General features: G+C 38.2%; 1 protein-coding gene across 3 annotated transcripts in view; it reads right to left on the reverse strand.

Moving 5' to 3' along the window:
• The window catches only part of LOC107549090 (ryanodine receptor 3-like), a 78,008-nt gene that overhangs the window by 21,223 nt on the left and 38,156 nt on the right, over positions 1 to 18,629 (reverse strand). For all 3 annotated transcript variants that reach the window (XM_016230029.1, XM_016230030.1, XM_016230028.1), the window contains exons 31-61: positions 17,359 to 17,445; positions 17,045 to 17,271; positions 16,058 to 16,877; positions 14,868 to 15,068; positions 13,961 to 14,063; positions 13,475 to 13,609; positions 12,083 to 12,356; positions 11,723 to 11,837; positions 10,733 to 10,865; positions 9,117 to 9,220; positions 8,640 to 8,775; positions 8,330 to 8,513; positions 8,051 to 8,159; positions 7,801 to 7,921; positions 7,437 to 7,606; positions 6,941 to 7,161; positions 6,686 to 6,776; positions 5,087 to 5,227; positions 4,080 to 4,243; positions 3,906 to 3,984; positions 3,698 to 3,787; positions 3,441 to 3,587; positions 3,284 to 3,343; positions 2,912 to 2,987; positions 2,697 to 2,820; positions 2,004 to 2,119; positions 1,829 to 1,896; positions 1,597 to 1,718; positions 1,223 to 1,272; positions 1,064 to 1,124; positions 745 to 983 (exon numbers count right to left, since the gene is read on the reverse strand). In XM_016230029.1, the coding sequence (XP_016085515.1) occupies positions 745 to 983; positions 1,064 to 1,124; positions 1,223 to 1,272; positions 1,597 to 1,718; positions 1,829 to 1,896; positions 2,004 to 2,119; positions 2,697 to 2,820; positions 2,912 to 2,987; positions 3,284 to 3,343; positions 3,441 to 3,587; positions 3,698 to 3,787; positions 3,906 to 3,984; positions 4,080 to 4,243; positions 5,087 to 5,227; positions 6,686 to 6,776; positions 6,941 to 7,161; positions 7,437 to 7,606; positions 7,801 to 7,921; positions 8,051 to 8,159; positions 8,330 to 8,513; positions 8,640 to 8,775; positions 9,117 to 9,220; positions 10,733 to 10,865; positions 11,723 to 11,837; positions 12,083 to 12,356; positions 13,475 to 13,609; positions 13,961 to 14,063; positions 14,868 to 15,068; positions 16,058 to 16,877; positions 17,045 to 17,271; positions 17,359 to 17,445 (4,768 nt within the window). The remainder of the gene's footprint in view (positions 1 to 744; positions 984 to 1,063; positions 1,125 to 1,222; positions 1,273 to 1,596; positions 1,719 to 1,828; positions 1,897 to 2,003; positions 2,120 to 2,696; positions 2,821 to 2,911; positions 2,988 to 3,283; positions 3,344 to 3,440; positions 3,588 to 3,697; positions 3,788 to 3,905; positions 3,985 to 4,079; positions 4,244 to 5,086; positions 5,228 to 6,685; positions 6,777 to 6,940; positions 7,162 to 7,436; positions 7,607 to 7,800; positions 7,922 to 8,050; positions 8,160 to 8,329; positions 8,514 to 8,639; positions 8,776 to 9,116; positions 9,221 to 10,732; positions 10,866 to 11,722; positions 11,838 to 12,082; positions 12,357 to 13,474; positions 13,610 to 13,960; positions 14,064 to 14,867; positions 15,069 to 16,057; positions 16,878 to 17,044; positions 17,272 to 17,358; positions 17,446 to 18,629) is intronic.

Consider the following 18,629-nt stretch of genomic DNA (forward strand, 5'->3'; position numbering starts at 1 on the left):
AAAGGTGTGCTTACACAAACTTTTTAATTAATTTTCAAAATTCCTGTTTCCCTGTTTCCTGTTCATCCCATGTCTGTGGCAATTCAGTAATAAATATAAATTCTGGAAAAAAATATAATTCTGGAAGTCAGCATAATGAAAAACTTTCTTATAATTATCACTTAGCATCTCATTAAATTGAGAATGTTTTCTCACAATAATAACTAAGCATACAGATATCAGAAAATAGAGATGAGAAACTTTCCCATAATTAATACTGAGGACAATTATCAGAATCAGAATCAGAATGAGAATGAGTTTTTATTGCCAGGTATGGTTTACACATACGAGGAATTTGTTTTCATGACAGAAGCTCCACAGTGTAACAGAATGACAGTGACAGAACAAAAACACAGATAATAAAAAATTGAAAAATAGAACAAGTAACTAAGGAATAAAAATATACAAATCGACAATTGTATGTACAGGTATATAACAATAGACAGTTGTATGTACAGGTACATGTATGTATCACAGCACCATTATGACTTAGTATCTCATAATAATGCAAGACTTTCTCTTAATAATGACTTAATTTCTCATTATTAAGAGATGTTAAGTCATTATGAATTTTTTTTTAATTTTAATGAAGAAGTTTCTCATTTTAATGAGTCTTTATTACATAAGTTTCTCATTATGAGATGTTTTAAGAATCGACTCATGAAAACAAACATCATACTGTAGGTCAAAGAACAACTGACTCACATAGCAGCTCTGCTCCAAACTGGTGTTGGGTGATATGTTGAAAGAGAACCGTCAGGATGGGCAGCAGGGCCGCTGAGGTGTAGCTGATGATCTGGGTAACGCCCTTCATCTGGGTGCGTGACTGACCCATCTTCCCCAGCTTCAAGTTCTCCAGTGTCTTCTCTAGGTCTTCTGCAGAATTCTCAAAGAACGTCCTGACACCAGCCTTCACCAGCTCTGAGCCAGACTTCATCACAGTCCTACGGGTCATAACAGAATAATTTCAAAACGACTGTTAGCTGGTCAATGATTCAGGCTGCACTGAGATTTTGCTCACTACCTGAAGTCCAGTGAGCGTGACAGGATGTGCAAGCAGCTCACCATGGTGGTGGAGTCACTTCCTGAAAGAACAGAGAGTCTTAAAGCTGTGGAATGAGGTTCGTCAGGCAAAATGAAGCTCAGTTATAAAAAGCATTTGAATACTCTTGAGAATTCTTACCAAAGAGTGATATTCTATGTCTGACAAGGGCTGCCAGCTTACAGAATAGACTAAGGAAGAATGATTCATGTTAGCATGAATGTACATAAAACAATCCTTGCATTAGAATATGCAGAGAACATGCAAAAAAATGTCAGAGAACTCCAAGCTTGATGGCTCCTTTAAAATGTAAGTGCCACCTTATGAAAAGCTGAAAAGTCCGCACTTCACTGAATTCCATATATACACTGAAGGAATAGGAATTCTGACACATCCTGGATAAATAGGTTTATACTATTATATGTTGAAAGTTAACTAATTAAGTATTATTCCACTTTTTCAGCATGCATTTATATAATATGGATAAGAATTTGGCTTTGTTGTAACAGCAGCACCTGGTGATCATCTCCTTCTCTTTGTTAGATGCGTAGCCACTGCTGCTCAGGCTGATATTGGGAGATGACAGGAAGTACAAGCAGTGGTTTTTGAAGTACTGGTCTATGAGGGGCAGCAGAACCTATGTTGTAAGCAATCAAGAAAAAAAAACTTGGCCTTTAACTTCCATGGAATATTAAAATTCAAGACAGTTCTGCGTAAGAGCGTGTTTGCTTGAAAACTGAACACTACCTTAGCAAAGAACTTGATCTCTTGATCATGGGGAGATTTTTCTGTCTTCCCACTGGTAGCCAAAGCCTCTGAAATAGTTAGGCAGAGAAAACAACTGATCAGCTTGATATGTTATCTTAAAATATCACATTTTCTATCAGTCCATCAATCTGTTATATTCATAATTTTTTCTCACCAAGATGGGCGATAAACTCCTGTGCAGAATCGACATAATTCAAGAGCCTCTTGAGGAACTTATAGGCAATCCTCTTTTCCATAGAAGAGGAATCCTGCTCCATGTCCTTCAGACCTCTGCGTATGCACAGGGAAAAAAATTAATAAAGAGATCACAAACTGTTGCAAACATCCTGTAGTATAGTGGTTCTGGCTTTGTTTCAAGACCCAGACTGGAAATCAACACAGTATAATAACTGTTTGTAATACAAAAGTAGCAATAATTTCCTGAAAATCAAACATAAAATATTACACAAGGTACAAACATTGAAGCACTATTATTATTATTACAATTTCAAAATAATTGTTTTCTGTTCTAATATATTTTTTAAATGTAATTTATTCCTGAGATGTCAAAGCTGCATTTTCAGCATCATTACTCCAGTCTTCAGTGTCACATGATCCTTCAGAAATGGTTCTAAAATGCTGATTCGGACTGATCATTAGTGTTGAAAATAGTTGTGCTGCTTAATATTTATGTGAAAAACTTTTTTTGATGAACAGAAAAGAATAGAATCTTTTCTAACATTATAAATAAAAACATCCATCCTTGCTGAATAAAAGTATTAGTGTCTTTAAAAATCTTACAGACCCTGAGCATCTGAATGGAATCTTTTTTTCTGATCATTTAGAATAGTTTTGAGAGAACACTGACCTGCTGATGGCATATCCATTGACCTGCAGGAATTTAAAGAGTTCTTGGGCCTTCTCTCGATCTCTGTACTTCTCCTTTGCCGTCAGTGTGTCGTACGGTACCAACAATGGATGACTTCCTCCTCCTTTCGATGACAACACACAGTGAATCAATGCATCTGGGACAGCTTAGACAGGATTGAGCCAAACAGACTTTTTCCAGGAGAAAAGCATCACCTTTACTGTCAAGTTCCTTTTTCTTCTTCTTTGCCCAAATGTTGTGGTAATTTTCTGCAACTGTTTCAACCATTGCCTGTTGAAATGATTTAAATGAAAACACAGATTTAATACACAATATATGAAATATGGGTAACACTTTATTTTAAGGTGTCCTTGTTAGAAGTTACGTGAACTTACTATTATAATAACAATAAATGATGCATAATTACATGCAAATAACCCTAAGCCAAACCCTAATCCTAACCCTAACCAGATAGTAAGTGCATGTAGTTAATTAATATCACTTAGTACTTAAATGTATAATTACACTGTAACAAGGACACCTTAAAATAAAGTGTAACCGAAATGTGCAATTCAATTCACACTTGCCTGTAGTTCTCTTGATAGAATAACATTTTCCAAATCTTGTGGGGCTGGAATAAACTCACCCTGTAAAGTGGAGAAGAGGCAACACAATGTGCTAAATGCTTCGATTTGTTGACAGACACTACAAAGAAATAAACACCTTCCTGCTGTCTAACATTACCTGAGAGGACTCTGATATCTTGCGCTGTTTTTCTGATTCCCTTTGCTGGGACATGGCCTCTCCTTCTTTGGCCCTCTCAATGTTCCATCCCATTGCCAACATGCTCTTCAGAGTCTCTTTCACAGGATAACGGTAAGTCTCCCTTTCCTATGCAAAGCAACGAATTTAAAGAGATTAAAATTCATCCTTTGAAACTGCCATTTGTGTTAGAGACAAAAAAATCAATACAGAGGAATGTGATTTGGTTTTATGTGTACCTTTTCACTCAGTGCTTTGTACGGTTTCAGAAGTGGATGAGTTTTAGCTTTGTCATCTACTTTATCTCCCGCAGTCCAGCCGAGAGCGATCTATCACCACACAAGATAAAACAAGCAGTCATGCTTTGTCTAATTCAACAGAAGAGTAGATCCGAGTGGCACAATAAAATGATCAAGATTAATGGGATGAGCTTTAACAATATCCAACCTTCTCAGAGGACCATTTCTCATGGGAATGTGCCGCAAACTTGCTTGCTATGTAATCTAGCTTTTCAGGCAGCGAGATGCTAAAAGACAAACAGTCTATTGTGAAGTCCACTGAAAGATCAAATGAAATGATTTCTACATGCAGTTTCTTGGCCAGCATTTCAGTGGTACTTACTTTGCAGTGCTAATAGGCTGGGGGTCGAAGTTGCCTTGTGCATCCACAGAGGCCTGCTTAACTAATGTGGAACCTGGGCTGGAGTCAACATAATCAGGTGGTATGGCACCAGCTATGGCACTCAGACATGGCATGGCCATTTTGAAAAGCTCTGCATCATATTTCTGTGAAACAGACAACGGAGTCAATGAGCAAAGTTTGATCAAATCTTTGTGGACTAACAAAATAAATGAAATAATTTCATAGTGGTGCTTTCAGTTTGGTGTTTTAATTATTTAATATTTTTCCATTTAAATAAAAATAAAATTAATTATATAAAAATAATCAGATTATTAATGAACAGAAATAATCATGCCCCTTTAATCATACATTATTTCTATAGTAAGGGATTTTCCTACCATTCTTACCAAAATGCAAGCACATTTTCAAAAGCTATTTTTTTTACATTTACACAGCAAAGTAAAAACATGAAACACTGAAAAACAGTGAGACCAGATGCTATGACCACAGAAGTGCACCTTGACCAACAATCTAAATTTTTGCAGACTTCCTAGTCTATTCTATTAATTTTTTGTGTCACAACAATATAATTTAATAATATAGCGTTTGAATGATCTTAATTTGGGGGCTTTTGCAGCAAATATTAAAATTTGTGTTCACCCAAACATTTAAACTCTGTCGATCCTTTGTGTTGTTCTAAACCTGTATGACTGTCTTTCTTCTGAGGAACACAAAAGAAGATATTTTGAAAATTGTTGGTAACCAAACAACTTTGGTGACCATTGATGTGTGCACAAAAAAAACAGAGCAATCTCTAAATAATATATTATTTTATGTTCCACAGAAGAAAGAAATATCATACAGGTTTGAAATGGCATGAAGGTGAGTAAACAAAGACAAAAAATTACAGTTATCAGTTTTCTTTATTGGTATAAAAAACAACAATTTGTTTGAATACATTGTTTGCTTAACTGACAGCCCAGATTTATACTGAAGCATGTTTGTACCTTTTGAGAAAGAGCATCAAAAAGTCCCCAGAAGAGTTTTTTGGTGAGGTGGAGTTCCTCCTCTGATGCCATTCCATAGCTGCCCAGGCCTGTTGGCAGACAGTAGTACTTCCAGTTCTGCTCATAGTGATTGGTCAACAGCTGCAAGGGTAAACAGATATGTGGATTAAGCTGTCAACATTCAGAATACTTTAAATTATACTCTTCAGACAGATTGTTATCTAGAATAGTCTAGAATAAGAGTTGATTTTATACTTGGATTTGACTTAGGGAATTTATTTTTTGGTTCACATGTCTAAAACATAATTTAAAGGTGTGTGTTCTTCTGCCAAGCCCTCTTCTGATAACCCTGCCCTATGGTAGGGTGGTTATGATAGGGTGAGACAGCTGCCAGCAGAGAGACAAGGTGCTGAAACTTTGAGGAGATTACAACCTGCTCACACCTGCCTATCAAAGGATCATGGGTAGGAGGAACCGTGGTGATAGTGGCAGTTGCATCAGGTAATGTGCAATCCAGATGCCCTGTGTGTGTGCAGGGTGTGTAAAGCTGTCAAAACATGAGCCGCGTGACCTCACTGTAGTGAGACGTACTTTTCACCAAGGATGAAGTGTGCCCTGTTATTGCCGTGCATTTGCAAAAGCTGTCTGCATTGTTTTAGCGCCTGTTTCATAACAGGAATTTTTGCAAATCATAGGTAACGGTGAAAACAGACTCACAAGATTAATCCTGAATGTGAATCACATTAAATACATCTTGTGTTTGGATTTGTTTAATCACAAAACTCTTCTCCACTATGTGATCATAATTTGATGAATCATTGCTGCCATGATCAACAGGAAATGTAGACAAACATATTTTTGATATCATTAAAAGACCACAATAATTGCACCAAGGAAATAGTGCTGCGTTTGGTGAATACGTTGGAATTTCCATAGTAATTTCCATAGAAATATGTCGTGCTGCATTCAAAAGAATGACAATGCACCATTTTACTGCCCAACTGTTTAGTGAATTTTCATCTAGAGGCCTTATTAAAATTAATAATGTAACCAAAGAGTAAAAAGGATGAATTGTACACTTCCATTTGGGTTCAGTATATTTTTGGTTTTTGAAAGAAATTATTTCTTTTATTTAGCAAGGATGCATTAAATTGAGCAAAAGCATTTCTATTTTAAATAAATGCTGTTCTTTTGAACTTTCTATTTATCAAAGAATCCTGGAAAAAAAAATGTATCAGGTTTTCCACAAGGATATTAAGAAGCACAACTGTTTTCAACATTGATAAATAATATATAAATAATAATAATAAAAATGTTGCTTAAAAAAGGACAATTATTTCTGGAAAAAAGTGACACTGACAACTTTCAATTTCAGACTTTGCCATCACAGGAATAAATGACACTATAAATACATTAAAATAGAAAACAGTTATTTCAAATTGTAATAATATTTCACAATATTACAGTTTTACAGTATTTTTGATCAAATAAATGCCACCTTGGCGAACAAAAAAAGTTTTCTTACAAAAACATTTAAAAATCTTACCACCCAAACTTTTGAATAGTAGTGTACTTATATTTACTGTTTACTAAACTCACCTTAATGGGCATCTTGCAGTACTCTGTAAGCTGTGGAACATCAAGCACAAGACGACGTAAAAGTTGCTGTAGCATTGATGGCCTCAGATACCTAAAGAAAGTATAAATAGCATCAGATGATACCTAACCTACATTCCAGCGATTTCTAATTAAGAAATAGTATGGTAATCTATAGTATGAAAATGCCATTTTAATTCCCCTGAGCTGTGGAAACCATCCCAGCCACTCCGCTAAAGGTTTTCAAGAGGTTCTTACATGCAAATGGCCAGTAGACATTCATCAATAGCATCTCTCTGGGCCTTGGTGAGTGATCGGCCCTTTGAGAGGCGGTAGATGGTGTGCAGCGTAGAGTCAACGAGCGTTGCATAGTGCTCAGTGTGAGCGAACAGATGAGCACAGCGGGTCAACAGAGGAAGCACTGCAGATCCAATGTAGCGGTTCATAGCCAGAGCTGTCTCTGTGGTCCTGAGCACCTCCTGATGGATGTAAATGAGTTGAATGTTTACATTGATTAAATGTGAATAAATAAAAAAAGAAAACTTTAATAATATAAAACCACAAAATACACTCTTAATTTGTAGCTAAATTAAATGGGTTCTTTTCGATATTCATACACTATCCACTTTTTGCCTCTGCTGAATCACCATATTAAATGGTTGGCATCACATGAACCTTTCAGGCTTTTTCACACAAGGCATGATACATTTATGTCTGCGACTTTTCTCTTTTTTGCACTGCAAAGCAGCCTTACCGAGTCCAGGGAGGCTGATGCTCGCAGGTCTGGCAGGAAGCCCACCTCCAGCAGGTGCATCAAGAAGCTCTGGTCGTCAATACCATAGACACGGTCCAGGAAAAGCACCATGGGTGCCTTATGCTCCGGACAGAAGCTGGCATTCATATCTGGCTCTGTCACGGTGCCATCTAAGCAAACGAGAGAGTTAAAAAAAAGACATTAGGGTTATAATGACTGCGGAACAAGCAGCACAGATAATGAGATTCAAATGGATGAAGATGACATTGAAATAGTAATAGCATCAATCAATCTTAGGCACATAATGAGTTTCAGAGATTATGTCTTCAGACTCTTTCAAAGGCATCTAGTGACATGTACAAACCTTTATTGACGACCGGCATTTTGAGTGGAATACTGATAATTCCCACCAAATCTTTCATGGGAACTAAGGAACGGAGGATGGCACGGATACGCAGTGCTTCGCCTTTGCCTTTGTTTATAAGCTGTAAAACAGCATCGGTATAATATTAAAGTGAAGCCATGTACAGTGCAACAGCACTAAAGTGAAGGAAACTACGAGTTTTGCCCCTAGCTTGGTAAATCAATAAAATGTGGCAGAAATGAACACTCACATGCATCTCAGGTGCACAGCGGCCCAGAAGATCAATAAGGGCTGAGTAGAAAGACATAATAGAGTTGCCCATGTGGGCAACCTCCTCCTCCTCTTCATCCTCTCCAACGCTGTCAAAACAAAGAGTGCACATGCTTATTTTAAGTCATGCTTGCTCAATCCTGAGGTCAAAGTGTGGGGTGGTAGGACAACTCAAACTACAGCTCAGTTTTTCAACTCTACACACCTAACATAAAATGGCAAATAATGTAGATCTGAGGGAAGCATTCAGTAGTCTTACGTGTGTGCAGCCCCCTCGGGTAAGTTAGGCAGGTCTAAAGCAGGATCTTCTGAGATCTTGATGGCTTCCTTCATGGCAGCGAGTAAACCTTGCCCTCCCTCTCCTCTGAGAGCAGGTCCAAAGCACTCCGGATGCCTGATCAAAAGCTTCACCACTACATTAGCATTCTCTTCAACACTTTCACCTGAGATGACCAGAATGATACATAGACAATGATACATAACATAACGTTTACATAATGATACAAGTCCTTTTCCATTAACCAAGACACAAGACATGAAAACTCATCTTTGTGGTAAAATGGACTAACAATTGACAAAGACAGCAAACCGTAGGAAGGATAAATAACGCTCTCCTTCAATTGGGTTCCAGCCAATGTCTGGGTATCCCCTGGCAATGAGCATTGGGCAGTTTTGTAAGCCACAGCCTGCCAGATATGTCACCACCTGAAAACACACATGGACAGAATCCAAAATGAAACTAATGGCACTAAAGATTGGCTTAGCCAAATTTATTTGGCAACCATTCAGCCAGTAACTTTATTTGGCAGTGCAACACAATACATCAATTGCCATAGCTTGATCCATGCTGCTTTTTAATCCGATGATGCTCTACTAAAAACCCAGTGACTGTCACAACAATGGTAAGTATACCATCAAAGGTTTATTTAGCTGTTTTTTTTTCTTTACAAGGAAGCCTTCTATATAAATTCCATGTAATTTTAAAGAATCTTACTAAGCACTGTCATATGAGAAGAGATGATGTTATACTGATGTTGAACTGTTACCTTCTCAAGATCAGGTTCCTCAAGTGCCAGAGCTAAACTGTTGTTGTCCATCACAGAGGAGGCAGCCACATCTAAAGGTGTAGAGCCTCTCATGGCGGGGCAAGCTAGAGAAACAGGAAACAAAGATTATCTCCATATGGCCAATAGGGATAGCAGATTTTTATTGAGGCAAAATCACCAACAGATGGCAGTCTTTCCTTTTTTTCCAACTAGGTATCTCATCCTCTTGTCCATGTTATTATATTATGCTATGCTATAAACGTATAGAAATAGTTTTCTAAAATATCTTTAGTTTAGCAATTATAAAGAGTTATAATCTTCTTCACTTTATATCATTTATATTAATTATTGTTTACAACCATACATTTCAGCATATTTGGATGGATTTCTGATTACAACCTAATTCTGCTGGTATTATTAAAAAATTAATATACCTTATATATAATATATATATATAATGTAATTTAAAATAAATAACACTGTAGCTGCATAACACTATCTATGCAACATGAAGAAATGTTAACATAAAATTGTACATCTGTGGATGCAGCTCCCGGCCTTATCTTCATCTGATCTAATCTGTCCTGTCATTGATCTGAGGGTGATAAGGCCTATAAAGGGGTGAGTGGGCTCTCAGATGCTCATTAATGTGCTGTTATAGGAAATGACTCCTGCACAGTCAGATGCTCTCAGCTGCACAAGCTATTATTCACAGTCAAAACAGTGCACTGTGCAGGGTTGCCAGATCTTGCTAAAACACAAGCAAGCCGGTCTTACGCAAAAAGCCTGAAATAAATTACTTTCCCGACCAACGTAAGTTTTGTTTTTAGGGAAGTGTTTATGGTTTAAGGTTTATAATTGTTTTAAAGAAAGGACATATTAAATTAATAAAAAGTGAGAAAAGAAATAAAGTTATAAAAGTTTTCCTTTAAAAACAAAACAAAACAAAAAAAAGGGTCAAATCTGCATATTAGAATGATTTCTGAAGGAGCATGTGACTGAAGTAATGACTTCTGAAAAGTCAGCTTTGCAATCTCAGGAATAAATTACATTTTAAAATATATTAAAACAGAAAAAAGCTATTTTCAATTGTAGCAAAATTTTACAATATTACTGTTTTACTGTACATTCGTATCATATAAATGTAGTGTCAGTGAGCATATAAGACTTATATGGAAAGAATAGGTAAAGAATAAAAAACAGGAGCTAAGGACAAACAAACTACAGCGATTAATAATGATTCACAGAGTATGGCTCAAACAGCAGGTGGGGATATTTCATAACTGCTATTAGAGACCTTTATTGTGCTCTGGAGACCAAACACAGAGGTGTAACTACCCAGTTTTTATAGGGTATGTACAGTAACACAACTTTTGCCACTCTCCTTTGAGTTGCTGTCCTCTGTGGTGTATGTGTGGCATATCTAATTTTTGTGCCCACAGCTAGCAGCATTTGCAAGCTGAAATACGTGACTGTGGCTGTAAAATAAGCCCAAAAAGACTATGAGAAAAACAAACTGTCACTTTAATAAGTGGACATGGCAACACAGACATTGTGATTCAGCCCTGCCTGACCTGCATCCCTGAAGAACTGTGTGTTTGTGTGTGTGTGATTACCCAGCCCCACACTGCTGTTCTCCAGGAGGTAGCTCAGGTGGTCAAACATAGCCTTCTGGTTCTGACGGCTGATGCGACAGAAGTAGCACAGGAAGCGACAACAGCTGGCCACCATCTTGGGGAAGGCAATCTCCTGAGAGTTAAAAACAGCATTAATTTCACCTCTGCACAGACGGAGATCGTTTCCTTCACACTTCAAATTAATCTTTCATCTTTTTCGCATGCGTGTCCTCACACGGCTACTAAATGTGTGTAATGTAACATACTCCAGATATCGAAAGAACCCCCCAGACAGCTAAACCAGACTGAAATATGAGACGTGAGGCAAATACAAGCATATATGTTCTGTACTGGTCACCCTAAATGTCTGCAACCCACGTCCCTTTGGGTGAGGCCTCTTTAATGAGGCTGCCAAGCAGAAATGAGAGACACTGTGGCACTGGCATATCTGGCATAGTCAGTGGATTTAATTCACATCCTAGACTCCTCAAATCCCAAAAAGGACTGGCATGAGAAGCGACCCATTCCTTCTGTTCTTGTCTTAGCTTTCGCCCTATTGCCACCCCTAATACATAAGGAAGTATTAAGCTGTTAGACACGGGGTACTGTAGGTACTGTATCTTCCCATGCACTATGTGTTATCCCTCTAGATATCGTGTTTAGTTTAAGAAGGTTTGGCTGAGAGGGGTTTGGCCCGGCCTGGACTCATCTTATTATAATCATAAACAATATTATCTGAAGTCTAAACATTTACATATATGTATTCGGCAGACGATTATCCAAAGTGGCATACAAGAGGAACAAAAGCAACTTGTGAAGAAGTTTTGTTCTTTATCAGTTTATAAAACAGACAGAAGAAACTTCTTAAGCATGTGCATTACAACTGAAGTCACACCATCGGGATATAATAAATTACATAAACTGAACAAAACCGGAGCATCCCACCCCAGGAAAAGCACCTTTTGGGGCAGTATGGCTCAAAAAAAGTACCTTATCCTTGCCTCCTCCCAGCACATTGACCATGACCTCCATTACTGTCTCGTGCATGCCAAGAACACGCATCAGATTTGGATGCTGGTAAAACACTTTGTTGTTCATGATGTCCCTGAGTGCAAGAATAAGACAAACACTTTATAGGATGTAGCTGTACAGTGAAGGGATGCTTTGATATTAAAAATCTGGCTGATGTGATAAGACAATGGTTGATTTGCAAATTCTGAACTATTTTGTCTAAATAAATGTAAAATAAAACAGGAAGTGGGAGTGTAAGTGAGTATTAGATGATGGCAAGGGCAATCTATATGTATAGTAGGATGTAAACCTCTTAAAGAATGGAAGTTGAAATTTTACCCCAGGCCGTCGATCATAAGCTGGCCCTCCTCTTCCCCCATGCGGACGCTAAGTAGTGAACGGATCTGGCCCAGCGAGGCCAGCAGGTTTATCGCGTCCCATACAGATTTGGCACTGATGGTGTAGCTCTTCCTCAAGGCCCTGAGCAGCTCACCGATGCCATCATACTGCCTTCTCAAAAGGCTGAACATGCTGCGGACCAGTGCCGGGTCTTGGATCTTGCACTCCTGAGCCCAGGTGACCATAGTCTGTGATATCAGCTCCTTCAGGTTCGCTGGAGGAGACAATATAGACTTTGAAAAAAAAGATATTTGCATGGTTTGTTTTTGTTAATTTTTAATTAGATCTTTGCAATATAATGCTTATTAATGCTGTAACTGTTGAACTGGTGTATTGTATTATACTGCATAAAGTATACTAATATTAATAAATGAATAAGGGTGATATGGAACAGTAATTACTAATATTAAATTAAAAAGGGCCCTTCATGTAGAAGAGATTTCAGACCCTGTGCTCTAGTCATGTGTTAGGACCATTGGTGTATGTCGTTACATCTATTAATATTTTCTATTCACAAATTGCCCCTGTGTGCTTTTCTTAGAATAGCTGCTCTAATCACATACTTCTCTCATCAAGAGAGAGTGCAGCACTGACGCTTTTTATCCAACATCTGCAAATTAAATCCATTTTAATACATACCTGTCTACCCATGGCTGGTAACATGATTTAAGTCTATGCTAATATCTTTGCCACCTTAATACCCTTTTTTTTGCTGATTTGAAGCTCAGTACTGACTTTCTTTTGATTTCAAAGGGTTTATAAAACAAACAGATTTGAAACAATGTTTCTGATCATAAGCCATTTATTATTACCTTAATATCAGTAGTGTATGGGTAAAAGAAAAGCCTGTCTCTGCATTTGGATCTTTTTTTTTTTTTGGTCTAAAGTAAATTATGTTCCATGTGATGTTTATATGGTTTCAACACTGATAGCACAATATTTTTGCATGTTTATTGAAACCAAGTCATATAACTTTTGTTAATAGAAACATAAAACATATTTTCCCCTTTTTGTCCTGCCCTCCTTGTCTCTTTAATGGAAATACCTCTATTTAATACTTACATTTAGGACATGATTTATGGTCTTTTTTCATAGCATTTTAGTACTACTTTTGATCTACTTCTTTGGGAGTGCAGCTAAGCTTTAAACACATTAAGTACATGTTAAATAATGTGTAGAAGTCTTTAGAAATGTTGCTCTAAACCATAGCTTGGTTTAGAATGTTCTGACCCTCAAGAGACAGTATTTTTTTAACCAGATACAGCAGAACAAAGGTATAATGAAACACTATGAAATAAAAAGTTTGAAGAATCTATTTTTAACAAGCCTTACTAGGAGCAGCCTGTTCTTGCTCCGTTGGTTTTTCCTCAGTTTTTTGGGGACGACCTTTAATCTTGTATACCAGGGACATTAGGCGGCCTTTAAGAGATGTGTCCTGCTCCTCCTCTTCCTCTTCCATAGGGATTCCTGTGTATATACACAAAGATGAAAACTTTATCTGCATCTTTTGATTATTTGTGCTGCAAATGACAATTCATGATATCAGGGTTGTGCACCATTCAGAACTGAATTAATTATGCATTTAAAACCCTTGAATTTGAATTGTGGTAGAACAGGCTGTATATTTGTAATTTAAAGTTGAATTTAAGGAAGTATAATTAAAACTAAACGAAACTGAAAGAACGTCACAAGATTATATGACGTAGAATTTGAAAATGATTTGACTTTTTCTTTTCTTTTTTAAACAGAGTACAGTTACTTAGAGAGAAATAGGTTGAGAATGGAGGTAAACAATGGAAAGAATGGATAAAAATATACCACAATGTAGTCGCAGGTCATCATGGAAGCTTTGAAGCTCCTCTTGCAGCTCCTCAGGGCAGGTGCAATCATCACCAGCACTGAAGTTCAACAACATGTTTATCTGCAATTAAAAATATATATGCTGCTTCAGGGAAAAAAGCATCACTTCACCACAACCAAAACTGAGATGCAATCTGAAATCTTTTAAAAAATATGATGGATCATGAAATATAGATTTCATAAGCCTAACCTTTAACAGACGTTATTTAACATTCTAATGGAAATCAGCTGTATCTGTAAAAAACCTTTCTGTTGCCCTGGTTACAAAGACAGACCAGTTTATTTCCGGCATGAGCGTACAATGGCCACATAAGCTAAACTACAAGGGGTTTTCTCAGTTAGTAGATGTGGTGTGCATTTAATGCAAGAAAAGATGCATATTTTCAGTTACCAAAACAGAAGTGTAATTAAAAAAAGTCAAAATTAATGATTTTGGAAAAAAGTCTAGTCCAAGATTCTTAGAGCTGTGCGAAGCACAAATCAAAAAACAATAAGTCAAGACATTGGCACTGGTTTATTAGTAGTACTGCTGTACAGTTGAAAATCTGTTGTGATGCCAAGGTGTTTATTTTCTCGCTCCCATTCACAACGATGCCGTTTGCATTCAGAAATTAGCAGTAACATGGAGACAGCAGGAGGAGCAATCCTCTGTCAATTTTTTTTATTTATTTTGTATAATAAAACCAAATATATTTGGAATTATACAACAGGAAAAGTGAACACATTATGAGCTGCATGTGCTGAAGACAATGTAGATGGTCTGACGTCTTTCATTCAAGTGTTCAAGTGTCATTAAAGGTCTTTTCTGGACATTCTGAGATCTATGAAGAATGAGGCTTTATGTGAGTCTATGAAGAAGGCTTACCTGCTCTTGGGGAGGTGAGCGAAACTCTCTTGTCTTCTTGGCAGTGACAGCAGCTGACATGTTGAGGGCTTGCATCAACTCATTGTAGCGGAACTTCTGATTAAATTGCAGCTTGGACACAAAATCATCTGAGAAGGCCACTATAGCCTCAATGCGCTGCTTCAGCTCACAGTCACAGAAATAGTGCAGCAGTTCACACATCTGCACAACAAACAAATAATTACACAAAATCTCACTTCATTTGAATGCATATACAGTATCTCAGTCAAGATATTTTAGAGGTACAGTTGAGGCCTAAAAATTGTTGGGAAATATAAACCTCCACAGGAAGATTTTGTAGTTCCTATACTGATTCATACTCACCTTGGTTAAATGCACAAGAACCATGTAAATATATCATGCAAATGCATTTTACTGATTAGAATAAACAAATGAAGCCAATATTTTGATTTTCAACTGGCATATTAATTATTATTTCAGTTAATGTCGTAATTACAATTTGTAAACTCCGACTTGTACCACCTGACTGCTGTATCGCCATGTGGAAACACTCAAAACAGCAGCAGATTCTGCAGTAAAATTTTATTTTTTTATTTATTTTTATTTCCTTTTAATTAGTCCAATAAATGACTACTGTTAATGTCTTAATAATGGCAAAGTTAATATGAAAGTAGATAGCGTAGAGCTGGATAACTAATGTCTACTATCCTGCTAAATAAGTTAAATGAACTTTAAAAGTTTATTAATGAAACACAATGTTTTGTCTATTGATTATTGATTACTATTTAATTACACAGATTCATTTTGGCGTTAATAGTGTTGCCATAGAATGCATTATTCCGAGACTGAGGATGTGAACTGCTCCTGGCAGAACATCTGGGTTCGTGTCATCTAGTAATTATGGTAATTACGACAGTCATACTTCTTATTTCTTACTTAAAAAAAAAAACTTTAATGAGCTTTTAATGAGTTATTAATGAGATAAATAATTACATAATAATTAAATAAAATAGATTACACTTCTGTCTCAAGTTAAAAAATGGCAAGACAAGAGCAAGCATACTTCAATCACTGAAGAGCTTGTAAACAACTTTTTCAGATTAAAATCTTAACCACAATATGGACTTTAATTGTAAAGTAATATGAATGCAAACAACAGACCATAATGTACAAGATAACAAGTTACTCACCTGCCGTTTGACCGACTCAGGCAAGCTTTTCTCTAGAAGACCTTTGGGAGACTGCTTGGCCTCTTTACTCTCCTCCTCCCCTGCCTCCACAGCCTTCTCTTCATTACTGGCGGCCTCCTCTTTCTCCGCTCCCTGATCTGCCACTGCCATTTGCTCCTCCTCCTCCTTCCCGTCCCCAAACACACCGGGGTCAATGAGAAGCAGGATGGTCCTCACCTCCTCGCTGGTCATCGCACCCATTATCAGCAGGGTGCCGATCAGCTTGAGAATCGGCACAAACTGATACTCAACGCTTCCGCCCACAGGATCTCGAATGTGGGCGCCTCCGCCCTGCACAGCTTCCGTAAGCATGCTGATGGCTTTCTCCTTCAGGATACCCAGAGGGATCTGAGGGCTGAAGAGAGGCTGATCGCGCTTGGGGGTAATGAAATACGGAGGGGTGAAGTTGAAACGAGGGGCAAGCGAAGTGCTCAAGCCTACGCCAGGAAGAGAGTGACGCTTAGAGTCGTCAGGGAAGAGGCGGATGCTCCTCGTCTCATCCGTTACTGGGATTATAAACTCATTGTTCATCATGAGATGGGCCTCTTTGCCCGTCTCCAGGTGAATGCTGATGAGGACATCGTAAAAGCCTTCACGCAGTTGACCAGACAGGTACTGGTTATCAATGGTATACAGGAGCTGCGATTGGTCAAGATGGCTACAGAGGGCGTGAGCAACGCGAGTGTTGCCCAATGCACAAAGGGCGCAGAAGACCTTTAAAGTATGATAGTGGAACTGCCGTAGATCTTCATTTTCTGATAGTTCCATGATGTCGATACACCTACGGTGTGGCAAACAGGAAGTAGGTTAAGATCTTCATTCAAGCCAGCTGGCATTGGAGCCAAATGAGCACTTAAGGGTTTTATTTAAATGAAAGGTCACATTCCCAGGAATACAAAGTTGCAAGTCATTGCATGTGGAAAACAGAGTGTATGAGTAATGCATCACCTGTTCTCCTCTGGGATATGAACAGCCATCATCTGCAGGGGCTCCAGACACTGCACCACCCAGCCATGCCTCTCACTCACACGGGCCGTCTCCACCGACAGGAAGGTGTTGGGCATTCTGCTCCACAACACGGACACAATTGTCTGCACATCCAGTCGAGGAGGACACTGGGGCTCTGGGTTTCTTTGTAAACTCTTAAAGATGGCTGAAGACAGGGGCATTGCATCCTGTGTGAGGATTGATGCAGAGCATGTCAGTGAATTATAATGTGTGAAATGGAGGAACTTGAAAACATTAATAGTATATAGACTTACTGGGATTTTTGGAAATTCAAACTGGAAGAGGTTGGGACTTGTGGGTTGAACAAACACAGCAGGGAAGAGCTTAGTGTTAGGCTCAACCTAAAAGAAGGCAGAAGAAAGCATATGAAGTCTGTTCTGATGTTTACTTGCTCTACTTGGACAAGCAAGTGTTGCACACTACTTAGGATTAAAGTAAATCCAGACTGTTCAGACATGATCCAGCCTTTTAAATATTTGCTGTTGTGAGTCTGATTCAAAATCAGAGCCTGAGGTAAACTAAGACTAGAAAAGCACAGAGATTCATTCAAATTACACTGCGCTAGCCATTACTGGCTCTGTAGAAAGTCTCACTTTCAAACCAAAGTTGGAAATAACATTCCAAATACTTTACTTTTCATTGAAATAAAACCCCTTAACATTTAGCCAACTTTTAAAAAGAAAATCAGACTGGAATGTACTAAAAATGCATCAAGTGATGGCATATTGGCTGCATCCAAAAAAAAAAGTCCCTACTATAACTACTACACTATATTATGTGAAAAGAGTAGTACATATGTCCAAAATCACAGTACTCATAAAAGATTAGGCAGAAAATACCCATATGACCTACTTCCTGTGAGATTCTGAAGTGCCCAGTGGACACTTCACTATCCCATGAGGCCACAGGAGACGAGTTATGAATGGTGGGTCACATGATAATGACAACATGACAAATGTAGTACATCCAGAAGACATTCATAGTAAACACATTCACAATATAGAGAACATACTTTTTGTAATGGTAAAGATACGCCCCCACATATCTACATCACTATGTGGGAAGACTTGCATAACGCTGCCCAAATGTTCACGCAAAGAAAGAAGGCCTAACTTTTATTCTCGCTGTAGTATTGTTGTTGCCGCCACCATGTCATGAAGGCACTGTGTGATTCGTTGTGAAAGCGAAACTACTTTGTTTGGACTTCCAAAAGAGGATGATATCTGCTTCGTCATGCCTGGAGCTGATCCGTGCTGGTTGCTGAGGAAATACAACAACTTTGCTCTGTGGATCGCCGGATCGGCTTTCACCGTGGACGAAGCAGAGTCCAGCCCGGGGGCGTCACATGTGGTTGCCGCAAGCCCGCTGGACGCTCCTTCGTCGAATCCGCCGCCTCTGCTCACTCTAGGCCGCCGCCGCTCTCACTCTAAACCACCGTGTGTGACGCTGTGTTTCGTTGTGAAAGTGAAACTACTTTGTTTGGCCTTCCAAAAATGGACACGACTAGAAATCAGTAGTTAAGTTG

The sequence above is a fragment of the Sinocyclocheilus grahami genome, unplaced genomic scaffold (assembly GCF_001515645.1).
Source record: "Sinocyclocheilus grahami isolate Dianchi unplaced genomic scaffold, SAMN03320097.WGS_v1.1 scaffold362.1, whole genome shotgun sequence".
NCBI lineage: Eukaryota > Metazoa > Chordata > Actinopteri > Cypriniformes > Cyprinidae > Sinocyclocheilus > Sinocyclocheilus grahami.